This window comes from Callithrix jacchus, chromosome 10 (genome assembly GCF_049354715.1).
Source record: "Callithrix jacchus isolate 240 chromosome 10, calJac240_pri, whole genome shotgun sequence".
Lineage (NCBI taxonomy): Eukaryota > Metazoa > Chordata > Mammalia > Primates > Cebidae > Callithrix > Callithrix jacchus.
The window spans coordinates 53,710,088-53,730,821 of NC_133511.1; the positions used below are offsets into that span (position 1 = coordinate 53,710,088).

Sequence of the window (20,734 nt, forward strand, 5' to 3'; positions counted from 1 at the left end):
GTAAAATATATATAATATAAAATTAGCCATTTTGACAATTTTTAATTATACAATTAAGTGGCACTAAGTACATTCACAATGTTGTACAACCATCACCATTATCCATTTTTAAAACTTTTTCTCACTCCAAACAGAAATTCTGTAACCAATAATCAATAGCCATCACTTGCCTTCTTTCAAGTCCATGGGGACTTCAAAGCTACTTTCTGTCTCTATTAATTTTCCTGTTCCAGACATTTCATATAAGTAAAATCACATAATATTAGTCCTTTTGTGTCTGGTTTATTTTACTTAGCACAGTGTTTTCAAGGTTCATCCATGAAGCAGCACAGAGCAGAACTTCATTCCTTTTCATTGTTGAATACATTTTCATTGCATGTATAGACATTTTGTTCATTCATTCATATGTTGTGTTTTAACATACACATGTATATTTCCTTGCTCTGCCAACTGAGAGGGACTTGAAATATCTAAGGGACACAGGATTAAGTAGTACCCAAATGTTGCCTTCTAATACCATGCTCCAAAAAAGGAATTGGGATCCTTGAAGAAATGGCTTAGTCTAGGACCACAGCTAGCAATGTACAGGATGAACCTGGAGCATCTTGTAATGCCAGAAAGTAAGGAATTTCAAAATAAAACAAACAAAAAACCCAGCACCACTACATTATGGGTAGTATATCAAAGAAATCCAAGAACCAACTGAGAATACTCCCAATGGCCAAGGCCAGAAGTAAGCAGGAGTAACATTACAGCGGAGAAACCTGATAAGCATGACTCTGGCCACTAATTGAGGTCCATATCAACAGTGATAATCACATTTATTATATGTACCCTTAGTCTGATGTGAAGAAAATGGCACTCTACTTCTGTGATCTTCCTTCCAAAAACCCATTAGCCATAATAAAAACATCAGACAAGGTCCAGTAGAGGGGTATGTGCAAAATACCTGACCAGGGCTTCTCCAAACTGTCAAGGTCATCAAAAACAAGGGACATCTGGGAAACTGTCAGAGCCAAGAGGAGCATAAGGAGAAACGATGACTAAACTTAATATGGGATCCTGGATGGCGTCCTGGAACAAAATATATATATAATATAAATAATATATATTAATAATACATATATTTATCTATATATATATGTGTGTTAGATAAAAACTTTTAAAAATCTGAATAAAGGCTTTAGTCAATAATAATGGATAATTATTGGTTCATTAACTCTAATGGACTTATACTACTAATGTCAAATGTTAATAATCAGGGACACTGGATGAAGGGGTATATGGGAACTGTCTTCTCAGTTTTTCTGTAAATACTGTTTATATTAGTTTATTTTCACACTGCTATAAAGATACTACTTGAGACTACGTTATTTATAAACAAAAGAGGCTTAATTGACTCATAGTTCCACGTGGCTAGGGAGGCCTCAGGAAACTTACAATCATGGTAGAAGGGGAATGGGAAGCAGGCGAGTCTTACATGACAGCAGGAGAGAGAGAAAAGGGGGAAGCACCAGACACTTATCAAACAACCAGATCTCATGAGAATTCACTCACTATAACAAAAATAGCATGTGGAAACCCGCCCTATGATTCAATCACCTCCCACCAGTGATTAGGACTATGGATTTGGATTACAATTCAAGATGAGATTTGGGTGGGGACACAGAGACAAACCATATCACTGTTCCAAAAAATAAAATAAAACATATATTAAAAAAAAAAAAAACAGAAAAACCATCAGGTGCAGTGGCTCATGCCTGTAATCCCAGCACTTTGGGAGGCTGGGGCAGGCAGATCATGAGGTTAAGAGTTCAAGACCAGCCTGACCAACATGGTGAAACCCTGTCTCTACTAAAAATACAAAAATTAGCTGGGCGTGGTAGTGCACGCCTATAATCCCAGCTACTCAGGAGGCTCAGGCAGGAGAACTGCTTGAACCCAGGAGGTGGAGGTTGCAGTGAGATGAGATCACGCCACTACACTCCAGCCTGGGTGACAGAATGAGACTCCATCTCAAAACAAAACAAAACCAAAAACAGAGAAACCCTGATGATACAGATATTTTCTCCATTTTTTTCCAATGAGGAAGCTAAAAGTAAGCATCAAAGTTAACTGGCACAAGATGACACTCCTACTTAAATAGCAGAGGTGGGATTTGAGTTGAGGGCCCTTTCTACCAAGTCACACTGACTTTTGCCTGTCTGTGGGTGGAACATCCCTCTGTTTCTTTGTTTCCCAAGTATGCACTTATGTGTGGGTGTTTTTTTCTTGTTCTTCCCAGGGGATGGCCTTTACACTTGAAGAAAGGCTGCAGCTTGGAATCCACGGCCTAATCCCCCCCTGCTTTCTGAGCCAGGACGTCCAGCTCCTCCGGATCATGAGATATTACGAGCGGCAGCAGAGTGACCTGGACAAGTCAGTACCTAGCATCTGTTCTCTCTGCCTGGTCCTTGGGCTGAGCTGTCTGTTTCCTGTGCTTCACAGAGGGTTTTCTGGAAACTCTCCAGCTAAAAAAGGCTGAGAGCCAGAAGACTTCCCAGATTCAGCCCTTCCTTCTAAAGGATTCATGGTCTCCCTGAGAGACAAGGCTTTTTATGACTGAGGCAGAGCCAACATGTCCTGAGGGAACTGGGAAGAGAAACTGCATTCTAACCGTTGGAATCTGGGAGGGCCTCTGGGAAGTGGTAGAAGCTGAGTCAGCATAAGAAGCACTGATAAGACTTCAGCAGACAGCAATGGAGTTTAGGAAGAGCATTTCACTAAGAGGGAAGAAGTGGAGCAAAGACGTAGAGACAGGCATGTTAAGGAAGTGGTACATGGCTTGGGTTCCTGGAATTAGGGGGACATGGTCAGGGAGAGGGAAATGGACAGGGGATGCCTTAGGATGAACCTAGATATCATTTGTTAGAAGTTATGGGGAGCAGTTAACAACCCTGCCCCCTCTCTGCGTTCTTCTCCAATGGAGATCCAGACATAAAGAGCCAATAGGGAATCACAGGGTCAACTTTAACAGCTTTACTAAAGAAGGTGTTACTTCCCAGGTAGCATGGCTATAAATGGGCATAGCTAGGATTTGGACACGGAGACCTGACTCCAGAGTCTATGCTTTTCATTTTTCTTCTATGCCACAGCTAAGAAGCAACAGAGCTCAGTGGCTACAAGACTAGATTCTAGTACTACATTGAGTTCAAATCTATATTCCACCTCTTAATAGCAAAAGTTACTTAGCCTATATGGGTCTTCTCCCATTGGTACAATGAGTACCACAGGGAAAAGTCATAGGGTTGTTATAAAGATTAAATGCTTTAGTATTCATGATGTGCTTAGAACAGTGCCTGGCACATAGTAGGTACTATGTCAGCATTTGTCAAGTAAATATGTCACCTTGTCATGGGCTCTAGCAGAAATGTAAAAAGAAGATAAGGAATTCCCCTCTTAGAACAAACAAACTATAGAACAAACTGGCCAAAACTTTGGGTCCTTGAGCGTGTGGCTGTCCCCTTAGGGGCAGAGCTCAGCAGCATGCCAGGGTCGCCCTGCACTCATATTCCTATGTTTCCCCCATACCATCCATTGCTTCTGAGTGGTGATGAACACGGAAGCCTCTGCCCATCCCACCCCTACTCCCAAAACTCTAAACTTGAAGGATGTTACTCATATTAATTCCAAGGCCATACTGTAGTCAGGCCAAGTATCCTCTCCCTCTTTTTTTTAATCTCACTCTGGTTAGGTCTAGCTAAGTCACTCTGAAGAGCAAGCCAGAAATTACACAATGAATTCAACTAACAGGATGAGACACGCCCTAACTTTGAACAATCTGAACCTTCTACTTTTGTTAAATTTATAAAGAAGAAATCAGGTCCAAAGTGAAATCCTCTTTCCTACAGATATTAAATTCTAAAAGTTAAATTCCAAAATCCTTCCCTCCCCAGTTCTTTCCATCTAGATGGGCCTCACTCATAGGCCTGAGGAAACATTCCAGGCTCAGGGACAAAAGAGTATGCCCTTTCCTGGGAGCTGTACAGGGCTGGCTCCTGATGCTGCATTGACCACATTGACCCACTTATTCCCAGGAATCCCTCATTTTACAGGGTGCTTGGGGATGTGCTAAGAAAACTCCCCATCTTCTCTAGGGTAAGGGCAGTGGTGTGCTGGTAAATCTTTTATAACTGGTTCTCTATGTGGGATGAGGGGTGGGATAGGAAATTATGGCATCTCCCGGATTCCCTAGTATAAATGCTTGTACCATGGCTGATTTCAGGTTACTAGTTTGACATAACTGAATGTAGAATTGAGAAAAAATGTGCACAAATGGCTTTTGGGTAAGAGAATCCTACCCTGGCAATGGGTTGAGATCCTGGCTATTCCTGAGTATCAATCCTCCCTTGCTAAAAACACCTTCCAGAACACACTTCAGTTTTCCACCAAAGGACCAATGCCTTTGGTAGAGAGGAAGAGGCTGAGACCCAAGAGGTCACACAAGACTTTCCCAAGTTCACACAGCTAATAAACGGCAGAGCTGGGATTCAAACCTGGGATCCTGATATCATGCCCAGTGATCATTTCACCAGAGCACAGAGTATTTTTCCCTATTAGAGCATTTCTCTCATCCCGCCCCATGCCAAAACATCAGGTACCTTGGTACTCTCCCCTAGATTATTATCTAGAAAGGCTGTGACATTAGCAGTCACATTTAATTATGAATTTCAGCCCCTAGGTTTTCTCTCACAGAGGTTTTTGCATTCTTAGGAGTCTGAATGGAAGGCTCTTTTTTTGGCTTAGTGATTTCAGGTTTCAGGGAATAGGTAAAAGCGAGGTTATTTTTGGAAATCAAAACTTGTGACAGGAACCAGCCCAGTGTTGCTGGAAAGGCCAGTCCATAGAGTGCTTATATGCCCAGGATTTTCCTTGACCCTACCCCACCCCCAGAAAATTATTATGCTATTGTCATTCATTAATGTCCACATAATATCATAAGCATCATACACAGTAGTTGAGAGCACAGATTCCAGAGTCAGATTGCTTAGATTCAAATTCCTACCCTGCCATGAGACCTGGGGTGAGTCAATTTCTCTCCACATTAGTCTCCTTGCCTCTAAAATGGCAAGAATTATGTTCCCTACTTCACAAGCCATTGGAAATTTTAAAGGAATTAATGTAAAATATTTAGAACAGTAGAACAGTACCTACGCCATGTATAATAATAAGCACCACAGACAGGTCATCTTCACATTTCATAGCTGTTGAAGCTCATGCTCAGGGCAGATGGCTTGCCTGTGAATGTACCCTTGTAGCTGAGCAGTAGCAAGAGTCCTGGGTCTTTGCACCATACCACAGAGGCATCAGGGCCTGCTGCTACCACATGTCAGCCTGCTTTTTCTCTCCCTTTCCAAGGTACATCATTCTCATGACACTCCAAGACCGGAATGAGAAGCTTTTCTACCGAGTGCTGACCTCGGATGTGGAGAAGTTCATGCCGATTGTGTACACACCCACAGTGGGGCTAGCCTGTCAGCACTATGGCCTGACCTTCCGCAGACCCCGGTGAGCCACTGTGGAATGAGAGCTCTGGGAGGGGCTGCTTCATAGAGGGGAATAAATTCTTTCCACCATTCATGCTTATTGGGACCCTACAGGCTAACTCCTGATTGGATCAGTGGTCCAACAAAGAGACATTTGATTTTAAGCACTTACTCAGGAAAATGACCCCATCAGTAGAGAAATGAGCTGAAAGAGTAGCTAGCAAGGGGATATTGAATCTTCTTTACTTCTAAATAATAAATGCTTAGCATGCTCAGGGTTGGCCTGAGAGAGAGTTCAGGTTGTTTTTCTCTCATTATCTACCTATCACTTCTCTCACCCACTCTGGTTATCTCTAAAGTACCAACAGCTCTCCTGCTAATTTGGGCCAATGTATAATAAAGTGGTGGATACCAAAGACTGAATTCTTTTGCTGTCTCGAAAAACCAGCATATCTTCCTTTGGGATTGACTCAGATTCCATTTTAGATGTCATGTTATTAGACAAAACTTTGGCACTCCATTTTCTTTCAGAGCCAAAGAATTTTGGGCAGTTTTCTAAAGCAATCAGATTTTTTAATAATGATTTCAGAATATATATTTAAAAAAGAAAAAGTGGGAGGGTCCTCAGTGGAAGGTACCTGATAATTATAAATACATAGTTCTAGCACTAATGTTAAAAGAGCTACCTGGTTTATAAAATATAATGGAATATTGTTCTAGTCTATATTCAAATATGTAAATATGCAACATACTGTGCACAGATGTGTAATTTACATTTATGTAGAGTTTATAAGTCAGTGTAAATCATGTTATATGGGGAACATGTAATTGTTAATTTGGAAAATCAATCTTCTAGTTTTGTAGCCAGAATTTGGGTTGAACATTACAAGATGGTCACAGTGTGTTCCCGATGCCAGTCCTGTTTCTTTCTGGGTCCTACTGTTACCACTGGCAAAGGATAGCGCATCAGACCTCATCTTGATGGTACGTGTTCGGCTGTTGCAGCAGACACGTTCTCATCATTCAGAACAGCCAGGCTTTTGCAAACCTATGGACGGCCACTATGCCAGGGCCCCATAGCAGTTCTGGTCTTCAACATGCTTCTTTCAACAGGAAAAGGACTCCTGTTCTCTTATTCTCATTCCCAAAACCAACAGTGACAGAGACATTGGGAGCTGATGGTACATTTCTGAAGGATGCAGGACTCTATGTACCTCCCCATTCCTTCTCAGAAATGGTGCTTTCTGCAAAAATCAGCTCATGGCGTTTCATCTGAGGCATTTAGAAGCTCCCTAGGGCTTAAAGAATCAAGCCCAATACTTTGATAAAGCTAAGCCTGTCACAGTCCAGCTCCAAAATCCAATGTTCTAGCTACTCTGATTTATTCTCCATGCCCAAGTACACCGGTGTTCTTCTCCAAGCATTTGCAAAAATGGTCCTGTCTGCCTCAAACTCCTGCATCTCCCCTTTCCCTAGTCTCCACTCATAACAGTTCAGGTTATCCTTCAAGGCCCACCCCAAGGGTCAGCGTCTCCTGGGAACTCTCCCCAGTCCTCTCAGGCTGAACTGACCACCCCTTTCTTGGCCTCCTCACAATCCATTATACTTATTTCTTCTATCCCATAGTTTTCTTTTTGTTTTTTATGTTTTTAGTTGTTTGTATATAACTCTCTTCTACTAGAATACAAACTTCTTGAAGGGGCAAGAAACATGATGGATCCATTCTGTATTCTAGACCAATACTTGGCAGGTAGTTGTCACTCGGTTGGGAAACTAATGCTGTGTACTCACTGTGAAGAATTGGTTCTTTGCAGTCAGCCCTGAATTTTAGTCTCCTTGACCTGGGGGGATTTTCTTATCCTCTCTCTGCCTTAATTTCCACATCTATGAAATAGAGGTAACAGTACTACCTACCTCAATCATTAAGAGGGCAAAATGAGAAGTGTGGATCAGGTACCTGGCATAAAATTGGAACCAGATAAATATCAGTGTCTATTTCTCTTCAGTAACTATTATAGAAAGAAGAAAGGATTGATAGATTTGAGTCATATTATACATATGCATGTTTACATATTTACCAAGAAAATTGAATCATTGAACATGTAACAAACTAACTCTTTTAACTTCAGAAGGAAACCAAACCCAAGATTATGTAAACATATACAATTTTGCTTTTCCAGAACCAGCTTTTTCCTGAAGAGGACCTTTATCCCCTAAGGCAAGGTTAACCATTTCCCCTGGCTGAAATCTTATGGAAATTCAAGTCTGTCCCACTCTGGCCCCCTACTGCCAGGATGTGTGAAAGCTCTTACTCCATAAGCTCCTATGGAGACTAGACTGTGGTGGCTTCAGTTGGTTCCAGATATCAGGATCAGGACCCTGCATACGCAACAGGCTTGTGAAAGGAGAATTTGCCTCCAGAGCCCACTCCAGAATCCAGGGAAACCACCCGGACTGAATTTACATATCTTAACTCATTTAATTATTATAACCTCCCCTAGGAGGTAGGTCCTATTATCATCTTATTTGCAGACAGAAAAACTGAGGCACAGGGAAATAACTTACCCAAAGTCACACAGTTTATAACCAGCAAAGCCAGGGCCCAACCCAATCTGAACCAAAGTGTAGACAGGCAACCATTACACTACACTGCCGCTTATAGTTTAGGACTGTGCACAGTTGGTGGGCATTCTGGGTAGGATGTCATTGCAGATCCAGGAATGTTTGACTGCCCAGGGATCTCAGGTGGGGATTGTTAGATACCATTTCCAGTGCTCTCCAGGGAGGAATTGATCCAGTGATGTCTCAGAGCCTGCAGCTGGGTGAGGCCAAGGCAGGCTTGGGCAGACTTAACTGTCTTCTTGGATTAGTCCTTCATACTCTTGGTTCAGACTTCCCGCATATTTTGTGCACAAACCCTTCTTCAGATGATTACCCAATTAAGTTATTTGACATGTGACATTCTGAGTTGTTGCTCTAGGTTTCCATTTGGCTGCTTTCCAGGTGTAGATTCCACACCTGTCTTGTTCCTAAAGGAAATAAGAGTTTGGGCTCCACCCCAGCCCTGAACTTCATCTGAGACCTGGCTTGGACTTAATTTGTGGATTAGCATCTGAATGGAGGACAGTCTCGAGGCCAAGAGGGAGAGAGCCAGAGCCTTCTCAGTTTCTGAAATGATAAACACTCCTGCCAGGTTCCCAAGAACAATGAAGTCCTCTGTAAGAGGATCTGGCCCCCCACCAAAGCTAATTACATCCAGCTTATGCTAAAATTGAGCCTCCAACATGCCTGGGGCTCTGTATCACCTCACAACTGGGAATAGAGTATCTCGGGACTGAGTATCCCTGGGCAGATAGGCACCGCAGAAGGTTCTGGGCTCTGGTGGAGCCTCCTCTGCCTCATTCTGCCTCTCACCTGATATATCCTCTACATGTGCCTCCATGAGTGTGGCTTGAGGGAATGCCCCCTGAAGGTCAGTCACTAGTGTATGACCTAGAAGAGGTGAACGCCAGAGGTGAGGCTGGGTCAAGGCCAAGATAGAACTCAACCCAGAGAAAGGGCGTGGGGAAGAAGCCAATATGGGGTCCAGTGTCAGCGAATACTCTCCCTTTCCCAGGCCACCTACCTCTTGACCAGCCCTGTCTTCACAGGCCTCATCCTCTTGGGCTCAAGCAATGTGCTGTACCCACCTGTAGACCTAACATTTCCTGGGTTTGGTGCGGGGTCCAACCCGTATGGGTGATGAAGGTCTGAAAGAAAACATTATGATACTTGTTAAAGATGATAAGGCAGAGTTTATTCAGGAGCTGGAAGGCAGGGGATTGCGATGGATATACAAACCACACCGAGGGGTCTTGCAGTGAGGAAGAGAGAGTGGACTCAACTCTGACTCCGATAAGGACAAATGGGGATTTATAACCCAGTAACAGCATGTGGCAGAGGAAGTGTGTGGGAAATTACTAGGAGGAAACATCGAGAATGAGAGGTTACTGGTTAAAAAACATATACAAAATCATTGATAAGATGGGATTATTGCTGAAGGCAGGCCAGGGTCCTGAGATAACAAGGGGGGCAAGCTACCAAAGGTAGGTGAAGGATTTTAGCCAAACTGGCTTAGCAGGATTCTTGCTCAAACTGGATTCTACAAGGAGAGGAAAGCCCAATGTCTGACCTACTCCGAGAGGACTCAGGAGCCCAACTAAAGCTTTGGTCAAAGGAGAGTCTTTGTCAGAGGACTGGGTTGTAGGTAGTAGAAGGAGCAAGGACTTTGAAGCCAGGCAGGCTTGGCCTTGAATCTCACCTCCTGACGACTTGTGACAATTAATTTAGCACCTCCACAGTCTCCTCGTGTGTAAAATGGGAATAACGCCTGTTCACATGGCTGCTTAGGAGGATTCAATCAGATTCCAAATGTAAAGGGCCTGGCCCTAGTAGGAGCTCAGCAGCTGTGATCTGCTTGACTCAGGACCCCCAGGAGCTGTCATCTTCTCAGTCACCCTACCCAGTAATACACACTGTAAACCTGCTGAGGCCACCCCAATCCTCTGAAGTACCGCCACACTCTGCTGTTTGATTCAGACCTGAAATCACCTGCACTTAACTAGCAAATCATTAGCAAGCATGTGTAAGGAATTAGAGATCATGCTGTGATGAGTTAGAAAGGTGAGGCTGGGAAGCGGGACTTGGTTTTATATAGTTGGAGGATCTGTGGAAAGTACCTGAAGATGTATTTGGACAAAGCCAGCAGCCCTTGGACCTGGGCCAAGCTGCTGTCTTTCTTATCTGCAAACAGGTGGGCTTCTGCACACTGGCCAATAACACACATAGAAGATATTAACAGTTACCATTTATTGAATGTGTGTGCTGCTCATGGTGGGCCTTGGTTTAGCTAGTTTGGGTGCATTGTTGTTGAAACCTACAACAACCCCATGAGGTTCTTATTATTTCGCTGAGATGAAAATGAAAGTTAACTTATCTAAGACATCACGACTGACTCAGAGCCCATTTCCAGTCATAGTTCAGCCCCTGGTGGCTCTGGTAAACATGACCTCTCATTCTGACCTTCATTTAAACCTCCCTTGCCAGACAGGTCAGCACCCAGGAGGGCACACACATGTGTGCAAACACACACACTCACACTTGGGAGAAGCAGTATATCATGTTGGACAGAGCACTTGGGCTGGAGTCAGAGGTAGTGGTACAGTCCCCTCATCTAAATGCCATGTGGCCTTGGAGCCCAGCTACTCCACTGCTCCAAGCTCAGATCACAAGAACTATCCACCTTGTGGGATCATTATGAGAGTCAGACGGGCTAAACGCATGTGAACGTGTTTTGTTAATTGTAAAGTCACTCATAAGCTTAAAGAAGGGGCTTTACTTTTTCATCTCTTCTTCTCCCTCACCCCATATCCATAAGAGCATATAGTTATGGTTCACATTTACCTCCTTGGAGTTTCCTGCTTCCCACTCAATATGTCTGGTATGCTTCATTTTCTTGCATTGGAACCTTCTTGTCTTCAACCACCTCCACCAGCAACTCCGACATACGTGTGCATGTGCAGACACACCCAGAGGGACCCTGGGACAGGAATCACATACCTCTGCTTCCTAAATACCCACTGGAGCCCATTTCCAGCTGTATGCAAGACCAATGAGTGCCAACACTTTGACCAAAGCCACTCTAGAAAACAAAGACAATCTTGCCTCAGTAAATAGAAAGATCCCTGACACCCAGGGCGTGGTTTTAGAGCACATCACAATACAGTTCCAACCCAGCTGTCCGTTGATTGGGAATACACACAAACATACTCCCAGCACAACTGGGAGGCAAGCAGAAAGCAAGGACTAGCATCATCAAACCAGCCCCCTGCCCAATCTCAGGGCCCGAAAGCACCGATTCCTTTGGCCAAGACTGCTTGTCATCCAATTCCACCCAGATTCTGCAGCCATACTTTCAGCTGTGCTGCTGGAAAGGCTTCCTTGAGTAGAGTATGTGCAAGGTCTGCAGCTGGTTCTGGTTAACCTCTCATCTGGCCCTTTTAGTCCCTTGTCCTTGGCTGTTATGGAATGAGCACTGGATTAGGAATCTGGAGATCTGGGTTCCAGACCTCAACCATCCCCTTTCTGGCTATGACTACTTAGACAAGTCACTTAGCTCATTAGCCTCTAGTAATAGTGGTAGAGTTCCACTGCATGGCTTCTGTGATCTTTTCTAGTTCTAACATTTTATGATGTAGTAACCCAAACTCTATAACAAGTTAGAAATGAGATATTTAAGTGAGCCACAGTCATATTATGTAACTAAGCCGAAGTTTCCCCACCTGTAAAATTAAGAGAGTCCAGTTAGAGCACCAATTCTGTCCTGGCTGTGCACGTAAAGTGTCTGAATCAGAATCCCTAAGGGGAGCCCAGGCATCTCTGGTTTTCAGAAGCTCTTCAAAGCACTCTAATGGGCAACCAGGGCTGAGAACTGCTGAGCTGGGTGTTCCCTGAAATTCCTTACAGCTTGGCTCTTCTGTGACTTTTAGGGAGTTGATAACCTGCATCCTGTATTTTCCAGCCCATCCCAGCCTGGAAGTACTTCTTAAGATTGAGGTCATAATATGGTAACAGAACCTTCATCTCCAACTCAACCTTCAGCAAGCCAAATTGTTCAGCCTTACCGCCCAAGCCCCCTCATCTCATTCACAGGGTTGGTGGGAGGAGTTCTACATCTGCTGTGGTCCTCTCTCTCCCAATTTCCTCTTGAAGTTCCTATCAATACACAGAAGTCTCACTTCTAAGTTGCACTCTCATCTTCTTGACTTCCCCATGTAATTACCCACCTTGTAACGGTAATAGCTGCCCACTCTTGTGATCTCAATAATTGATTAGATAGCAGCAAACATCAGGCTCAAGGCTGGTTAATCATTCGGGTAACCGTGTGACCAATGTGGCCCTGGCTCAAGAGATTCACTGGGCCAGTTAATGTCCTTTCCGGGAATTTGAAATGAAACATGAAAGAAGTTATACAGAAAGAATTTGCCAGTTGGGAAGAAAAAATAAGGCAAAAAGGATATTGTGGTTTAGAGTCAGGTTGTAGTAGGCCTATGGCAAATGCCAGCTAAGAAGGAACAGAAAATAATAGAGCTGGAAGTAAAGGAATGATATTATGGAGAGAGAAGAGCAGATGAGAGAAAGAAGGAAAAACACAGAGAGAGTTGTCCCTAGCACTGCCTCAGTTCATGACAGCTTTCCACTCTGGTTCCTCTTTAAAACTTTACAATAAACACTCCTTCTTCAGAGATAACTTAAGTTAACCTCTGCCTCAGGTAACTAGAACAGCCAAACTGAAAAAGAGCTATGAAATCAGATGGATCTGATCCCCTTGTGAATAGGTTGGATGGAGCTAACAGATTAAAGTAGGTATCTCAACTTTAGTAAGCATTAAAATCACCCGGAGGGCTTGTTAAACTAGAGAGCAAGTCTGGGATGGCACACCAGAGAATTTACATATCAATGAGGTCCAGGTGATGTTGATGCTTCTGGCCAGGGACCACACTTTGAGAACCACTGGACTAAAGGACGGTGAAAGGCAGGTCACTGTAAAGTGAACAGAGACCATCAGAAGGAGGCAGGAGTAGTAGATATTTCCAGGCCCCACCGTACAAGGTAGAAGGAGCTGGGAGTCATGAGATATTAATTTCTGTCACCAACTAGTAGCGTGACCTGCAATCCCTCCCCCTTTCTAGGCTTCACTTTCCTCACCTATAAAGTGAGGATTTTAGTAGGTGATCTCAGGGCTCCTTCCAGCCCTCACAGTCTTTCATTTTTCTTGCTGATTAGAGCACTGTGGCTATAAATTTGCCTCTAAGGTTTCTGGCATTTAAGGGAGGAAAATGCAAAAGTAAATGAAAACACATACTTTTTCTGACAAGAAAAAGCTTGCAGGCTTATCTGCAGAAGTGTCATTTTTTGCTGAGAGCTCTGATTCACAAATGGGCACCTTCTCAGACAGACCAGCTGGGCAATCCACAATCTGTCATGGACTGTTTGATGCTGTGGCTTGGGAATTGATGCCGGAATAGATCTTACGAAGCTGACAGGAGGAGGAGTCCTTCCAAAGCATAAGGTTCTTCACTTGTTATTTGACATAAATGTCACATGGAGTAAGTTAATTGTATCTAGATCCCACATTGCTGAAACACTTTGGAACAGAGGGAGAGGAGAGAAGGAACATTTATTTTTGTGTCTGAGTTATACAGATTTCAATCACGGAGGGAATGGGCTTACTTTTTAGTGGAAGCTTTGAGATTTGCATCTGAAAAAGTGAATTTGTGCTTAAATGCTTGTGACCAGCCTGGGACTTTAGCATCCTGAAGGAGCAGCTTGCTCCTCAGCCATCCATGACTTTGGGTGGGAGTGAAGGTGGGAATGGCTGAGCAGCCCCACACAAATACATAGATTATGTTTTCCTTACTTAAACTGGAGACAGATGAACTTTATTAACGAGAACAGGGTGTTCTGGGTTTGACTTCCTTTAGCCAAAGGCATTTTTCTCTGGCAATTTAAACAGTCTGACTTTTGTTTCTTTTTTACCTGGCTCTGTCTTTTTCCTCCTTTGTCCCTGGCAATCACAGCTATGATGATCAAAAGGATAGGTGTGGGGAGAATTTCATAGCCCTGAGAAGGAAATATATTCATACAAGCAGGAGTTGAGTGGACCATTTCTCAGATAACCCTGATCTCTGATTGACCTGTGAAATGCACTAAATGTTGTCTTTGCTCACACTGAATTTCATCTACAAACAATGGCTTCTTTTTTTTTTTAGTTTAAATTATTTATTTAATTTAATATCTTAATTTTGTTTTATTATACTTTAAGTTCTGGGATACCTGTTCAGAACGTGTAGATTTGTTACATAGGTATATACACGTGCCATGGAGGTTTGCTGCACCCATCTACCCTAATGCTATCCCTCTCCTAGCTCCCACCCCACCGACAGGCCCCAGTATGTGATGCTCCCCTCCCTGTGTCCATGTGATCTCATTGTTCAACTCCCACTTATGAGTGAGAACATGAGGTGTTTGGTTATCTGTTCCTGTATTAGTTTGCTGAGAATGATGGTTTCCAGCTGCATCTATGTCCCTTCTGGACATTAACTCATCCTTTTTTATGGCTTCCTAGTATTCCATGGTGTATATATGCCACTTTTCTTTATCCAGTCTATCATAGGCATTTGGGTTGGTTCCAAGTCTTTGCTATTGTCAACAGTGAACAGTGCTGCAATAAACATACATGTGCATGTGTCTTTATAGCAGAATTATTTATATACCTTTGGGTATATAGCCAGTAATGGGATTGCTGGGTCAAATGGTATTTCTGGTTCTAGATCCTTAAGAATTGCCACACTGTCCTCCACAATGGTTGAACTAATTTACACTCCCACCAACAGTGTAAAAGCATTCCTGTTTCTCCACATCCTCTCCAGCACCTGTTGTTTCCTGACATTTTAATGATCGCCATTCTAACTGGCGTAAGATGGTATCTCAATGTGGTTTTGATTTGCATTTCTCTAATAACCAGTGATGATGAGGTTTTTATCATATGTTTGTTGGCTGCATATGTCTTCTTTTGAGAAGTGTCCGTTCATATCCTTTGGCCACTTTTTGATGGGGTTGTCTGTTTTCCTCTTGTGCATTTGTTTCAGTTATTTGTAGGTTCTAGATATTAACCCTTTGTCAGATGGATATCTTGCAAAAATTTTCTCCTATTCTGTAGGTTGCCTGTTCACTCCATTGCCAGCTTCTTTTGCTGTGCAGAAACTCTTTAGTTTAATTAGATCCCACTTGTCAATTTTGGCTTTTGTTGCCATTGCTTTTGGTGATTTAGTCATGAGGTCTTTGCCCATGCCTATGTCCTGAATGCTATTGCCTAGGTTTTCTAATAGGGTTTTTATGGTTTTAAGTCTTACATTTAAATCTTTAATCCATCTCGAGTTAATTTTTGTGTAAGGTGAAAGGAAGGGGCCCAGTTTCCGTTTTCTGTATATGGCTAGCTGGTTTTCCCAACACGATTTGTTGAATAGGGAATCCTTTCCCCATTGCTTGTTTATGTCAGGTTTGTCAAAGATCAGATGATTGTAGATGTGTGGCATTGTTCTGAGGTCTCTATTCTGTTACATTGGTCCATGTATCTGTTTTGGTACTAACACCATGTTGTTTTGGTTATGGTAGCACTGTAGTATAGTTCAAAGTCAGGTAGCATGATGCCTACAGCTTTTTTTTGGGGGTTTTTTTGTTTGTTTTTTGTTCTTTTTTTGTTTTTTGTTTTTTTGCTTAGGATTGTCTTGGCTATAGTGGATCTTTTTTGGCTTTATATGAAATTTAAAGTAGTTTTTTTCTAATTCTGTGAAGAAAGTAAACGGTAGCTTGATGGGGATAGCATTGAATCTATAAATTACTTTTGGTGTACGGCCATTTTCATGACATTGATTCTTCATATCCATAGGCATGGAATATTTTTCCATTTGTTTGCGTCTTCTCTTATTTCCTTGAGCTGTGGTTTCTAGTTCTCCTTGAAGAAGTCCTTCACATCCCTTGTAAGTTGTATTCCTAGGTATTTTATTCTTTTTGTAGCAATTATGAATGAGAGTTCACTCATGATTTGGCTGTCTGTTTGTCTATTATTGGTGTATAGAAATGCGTGTGATTTTTGCAAATTGATTTTGTATCGTGAGACTTTGCTGAAGTTGCTTATCAGCTTAAGGATATTTTGGGCTGAGAGGATTGGCTTTTGTAAATATGGAATCATGTCACCTGCAAACAGAGAAAATTTGACTTCCTCTCTCTTTCTATTTGACTATGCTTTGTTTTTTTCTCTTGTCTGATTGCCCTGGCCAGAACTTCCAATACTATGTTGAATAGGAATAGTGAGAGAGGCATTCTTGTCTTTTGCTGGTTTTCAAAGGGAATTCCTCTAGCTTTTGCCCATTCAGTATGATATTGGCTGTGGGTTTGTCATAAACAGCTCTTACTATTTTGAGATATGTTCCATCAATTCCTAGTTAATTGAGAGTTTTTAGCATAAAGGCATGTTGCATTTTATCAAAGGCTTTTTCTGCATCTATTGAGATAGTTATGTAGTTTTTGACATTGGTTCTGTTTATGTGATTGATTTTGTTTATTGATTTGCATATGTTGAATCAGACTTGCATTCTAGGGATGAAGCTGACTAAATCATGGTGGATCATTGCTTTTTCACATGCTGCTGGATTTGGTTTGCCAGTATTTTATTGAAGATTTTTTACATTGATGTTCATCAGGGATATTGGCCTAAAATGTTCTATTTTGTTGTGTCTCTGCTAGCTTTTGGTATCAGAATGATGCTGGCCTCATAAAATGAGTTAGTGAGGTGTCTGTCTTCTTTTATTGTTTGGAATAGTTTCAGAAGAAATAGTACCAGCTCCTCTTTGTACCTATGGTAGAATTCGGCTGTGAATCCATCTGGTCCTGGGCTTTTTATGGTTGGTAGGCTATTAATTACTGTCTCAATCTCAGAACTTATTATTGGTCTATTCATGAATTTGACTTCTTCCTGGTTTAGTCTTGGGAGGGTGTATGGGTCTAGGAATCTATCCATTTCTTCTAGATTTTCTAGTTTATTTGCATAGAGGTGTTTATAGTATTCTCAACTGGTAGTTTGTATTTTGATGGGATCAGTGGTAATATCTTCTTCTTTTTTATTTATTTATTTATTTATTTATTTTTTATTTTATTTTTTATTTTTTTAATTTTTTATTGGATTATAGGTTTTGGGGTACATGAGCAGAGCATGCAAGACAGTTGCGTAGGTACACACATGGCAGTGTGCTTTGCTTTTCTTCTCCCCTTCACCCACATTTGGCATTTCTCCCCAGGCTATCCCTCCCCACCTCCCCCTCCCATTGGCCCTCCCTTTTCCCCCCAATAGACCCCACTGTTTAGTACTCCCCTTTCTGTGTCCATGTGTTCTCATTTTTCATCACCCACCTATGAGTGAGGATATGCGGTGTTTCATTTTCTGTTCTTGTGTCAGTTTGCTGAGGATGATGTTTTCCAGATTCATCCATGTCCCTACAAACGACACAAACTCATCATTTCTGATTGCTGCATAATATTCCATGGTGTATATGTGCCACATTTTTCCAATCCAGTCTATTATCAATGGGCATTTGGGTTGATTCCAGGTCTTTGCTATTGTAAACAGTGCTGCAATGAACATTCGTGTACATGTGTCCTTACAGTAGAACGATTTATAGTCTTTTGGATATATACCCAGTAATGGGATTGCTGGGTCAAATGGAATTTCTATTTCTAAGGCCTTGAGGAATCGCCACACTGTCTTCCACAATGGTTGAACTAATTTACACTCCCACCAACAGTGTAAAAGTGTTCCTTTTTCTCCACATCCTCTCCAGCATCTGTTGTCTCCAGATTTTTTAATGATCGCCATTCTAACTGGCGTGAGATGGTATCTCAATGTGGTTTTGATTTGCATCTCTCTGATGACCAGTGACGATGAGCATTTTTTCATATGATTGTTGGCCTCATATATGACTTCTTTCGTAAAGTATCTGTTCATATCCTTTGCCCACTTTTGAATGGGCTTGTTTGTTTTTTTCCTGTAAATCTGTTTGAGTTCTTTGTAAATTCTTGATATCAGCCCTTTGTCAGATGGGTAGACTGCAAAATTTTTTCCCATTCTGTTGGTTGCCGATCCACTCTAGTGACAGTTTCTTTTGCCATGCAGATGCTGTGGAGTTTCATTAGGTCCCATTTGTCTATTTTGGCTTTTGTTGCCAATGCTTTTGGTGTTTTGTTCATGAAGTCCTTGCCTACTCCTATGTCCTGGATGGTTTTGCCTAGATTTCGTTCTAGGGTTTTTATGGTGCCAGGTCTTATGTTTAAGTCTTTAATCCATCTGGAGTTAATTTTAGTGTAAGGTGTCAGGAAGGGGTCCAGTTTCTGCTTTCTGCACATGGCTAGCCAGTTTTCCCAACACCATTTGTTAAACATGGAATCCTTTCCCCATTGCTTGTTTTTGTCGGGTTTATCAAAGATTGTATAGTTGTATGTATGTTGTGTTGCCTCCGGTGCCTCTGTTTTGTTCCATTGGTCTATATCTCTGTTTTGGTACCAGTACCATGCTGTTTTGATTACCGTAGCCTTGTAGTATAGTTTGAAATCCGGTAGTGTGATGCCCCCCGCTGTGTTCTTTTTGCTTAGAATTGACTTGGCTATGCGGGCTCTCTTTTGGTTCCATATGAAGTTCATGGTGGTTTTTTCCAGTTCTGTGAAGAAAATCAATGGTAGCTTGATGGGGATAGCGTTGATTCTGTAAATTACTTTGGGCAGTATAGCCATTTTCACTATATTGATTTTTCCTAACCATCAACATGGAATGTTTCTCCATCTGTTTGTGTCCTCTCTGATTTCGTTGAGCAGTGGTTTGTAGTTCTCCTTGAAGAGGTCCCTTACGTTCTTTGTGAGTTGTATTCCAAGGTATTTTATTCTTTTTGCAGCAATTGCGAATGGCAGTTCGCTCTTGATTTGGCTTTCTTTAAGTCTGTTATTGGTGTATAGGAATGCTTGTGATTTTTGCACATTGATTTTATATCCTGAGACTTTGCTGAAGTTGCTTATCAGTTTCAGGAGTTTTTGGGCTGAGGCGATGGGGTCTTCTAGGTATACTATCATGTCGTCTGCAAATAGAGACAATTTGGCTTCCACCTTTCCTATTTGAATACCCTTTATTTCTTTTTCTTGCCTGATTGCTCTGGCTAGAACTTCCAGTACTATATTGAATAGGAGTGGTGAAAGAGGGCATCCTTGTCTAGTGCCAGATTTCAAAGGGAATGCTTCCAGTTTTTGCCCATTCAGTATGATATTGGCTGTTGGTTTGTCATAAATAGCTTTTATTACTTTGAGATATGTTCCATCGATACCGAGTTTATTGAGGGTTTTTAGCATAAAGGGCTGTTGAATTTTGTCTCTTTGTTGTAGCATGTTGCCTCAGCAACGGCAGGCTGCGTCAGCAGTGGGCGTGTATCTCAGTAGGGACAGGTTGCCTCGGCAACGGCTGGCTGCGTCAGCAGTGGGCGTGTATCTCAGTTGGGGCGGGTTGCCTCGGCAATGGCTGGTTGCGTCAGTAGTGGGCCTGTATCTCAGTTGGGGCGGGTTGCCTCGGTAGTGGTGGACGCCCCTCCCCCACAGAGCGTCTCGGGCCGTCTGCTCGGGATAGTTTGAAATCGCGGTTTTGTTCGTCCCACTGGGTATCCCAAACGATCTGTCCCTACAATCCCCTGGGCTGGGCTTCTGTCCAAGTCTCATTCAGTCTCAAGTCCAGCCCTCTCAAGTCTCAGGTTGCCGGTTCAACAAGGCACCCGGACAAGCGCACCCTGTGGGGATTGCTGGGTAGGGCCGGCCGCCGCCGCCCCGGCTGCCGGCTTCGCCAGGCAGACCTACTGCCTGGCATCCCGTGTCTTTTTTATACTTGGGAGTTTCCCCGTTCTGTGGGCAACAAAGATCAGTCTGTAAATGCAGCTCAGACTCACCGTTTGTGGATTCAACACGAGCTCCAATCCTGGGTTGTTCTCACAGCGCCATCTTGAGTCCTCCTCCCTCTGGGACACATTTAAAGCAGTCTCTAGAGGAAAATATATAGCAATAAGTGCCCATATGAGAAGATTGGAGAGATCCAAAATTGACACCCTATCATCAAAATTGAAAGAGCTAGAGGAGCAAGATAAAAAAAACTCAAAACCTAGCAGAAGACAAGAAATAACTAAGATCAGAGCAGAACTGAAGGAGATAGAGACATGAAAGACCCTTCAAAAAAATCAATAAATCCAAGAGCTGGTTTTTTGAAAAGATCAACAAAATAGACCACTAGCCAGATTAATAAAAAAGAAAAGAGAGAATAACCAAATAGATGCAATAAAAAATGATAAAGGGGAAATCACCACAGATTCCACAGAAATTCAAACCATCACCAGAGAATATTACAAACAACTCTATGCACATAAACTAGTAAACCTGGAAGAAATGGATAAAGTCCTGGACACTTGTGTCCTCCCAAGCCTAAACTAGGAGGAAGCCAAAATTATGAATGGACCAATAACAAGGTCTGAAGTCGAGGCAGCAATTAAGAGCCTACCACACAAAAAAAGCCCAGTTCCACATGGGTTCAC

The 20,734-nt window shown here is 42.4% G+C and overlaps 1 protein-coding gene across 11 annotated transcripts in view; it reads left to right on the plus strand.

The window, feature by feature from the left end:
• The window catches only part of ME3 (malic enzyme 3), a 220,742-nt gene that overhangs the window by 99,208 nt on the left and 100,800 nt on the right, over nt 1-20,734 (plus strand). For all 11 annotated transcript variants that reach the window (XM_035265303.3, XM_078339995.1, XM_078339996.1 and 8 more), the window contains exons 3-4: nt 2,285-2,418; nt 5,398-5,547. In XM_035265303.3, coding sequence (XP_035121194.2) covers nt 2,285-2,418; nt 5,398-5,547 — 284 coding nt within the window. The remainder of the gene's footprint in view (nt 1-2,284; nt 2,419-5,397; nt 5,548-20,734) is intronic.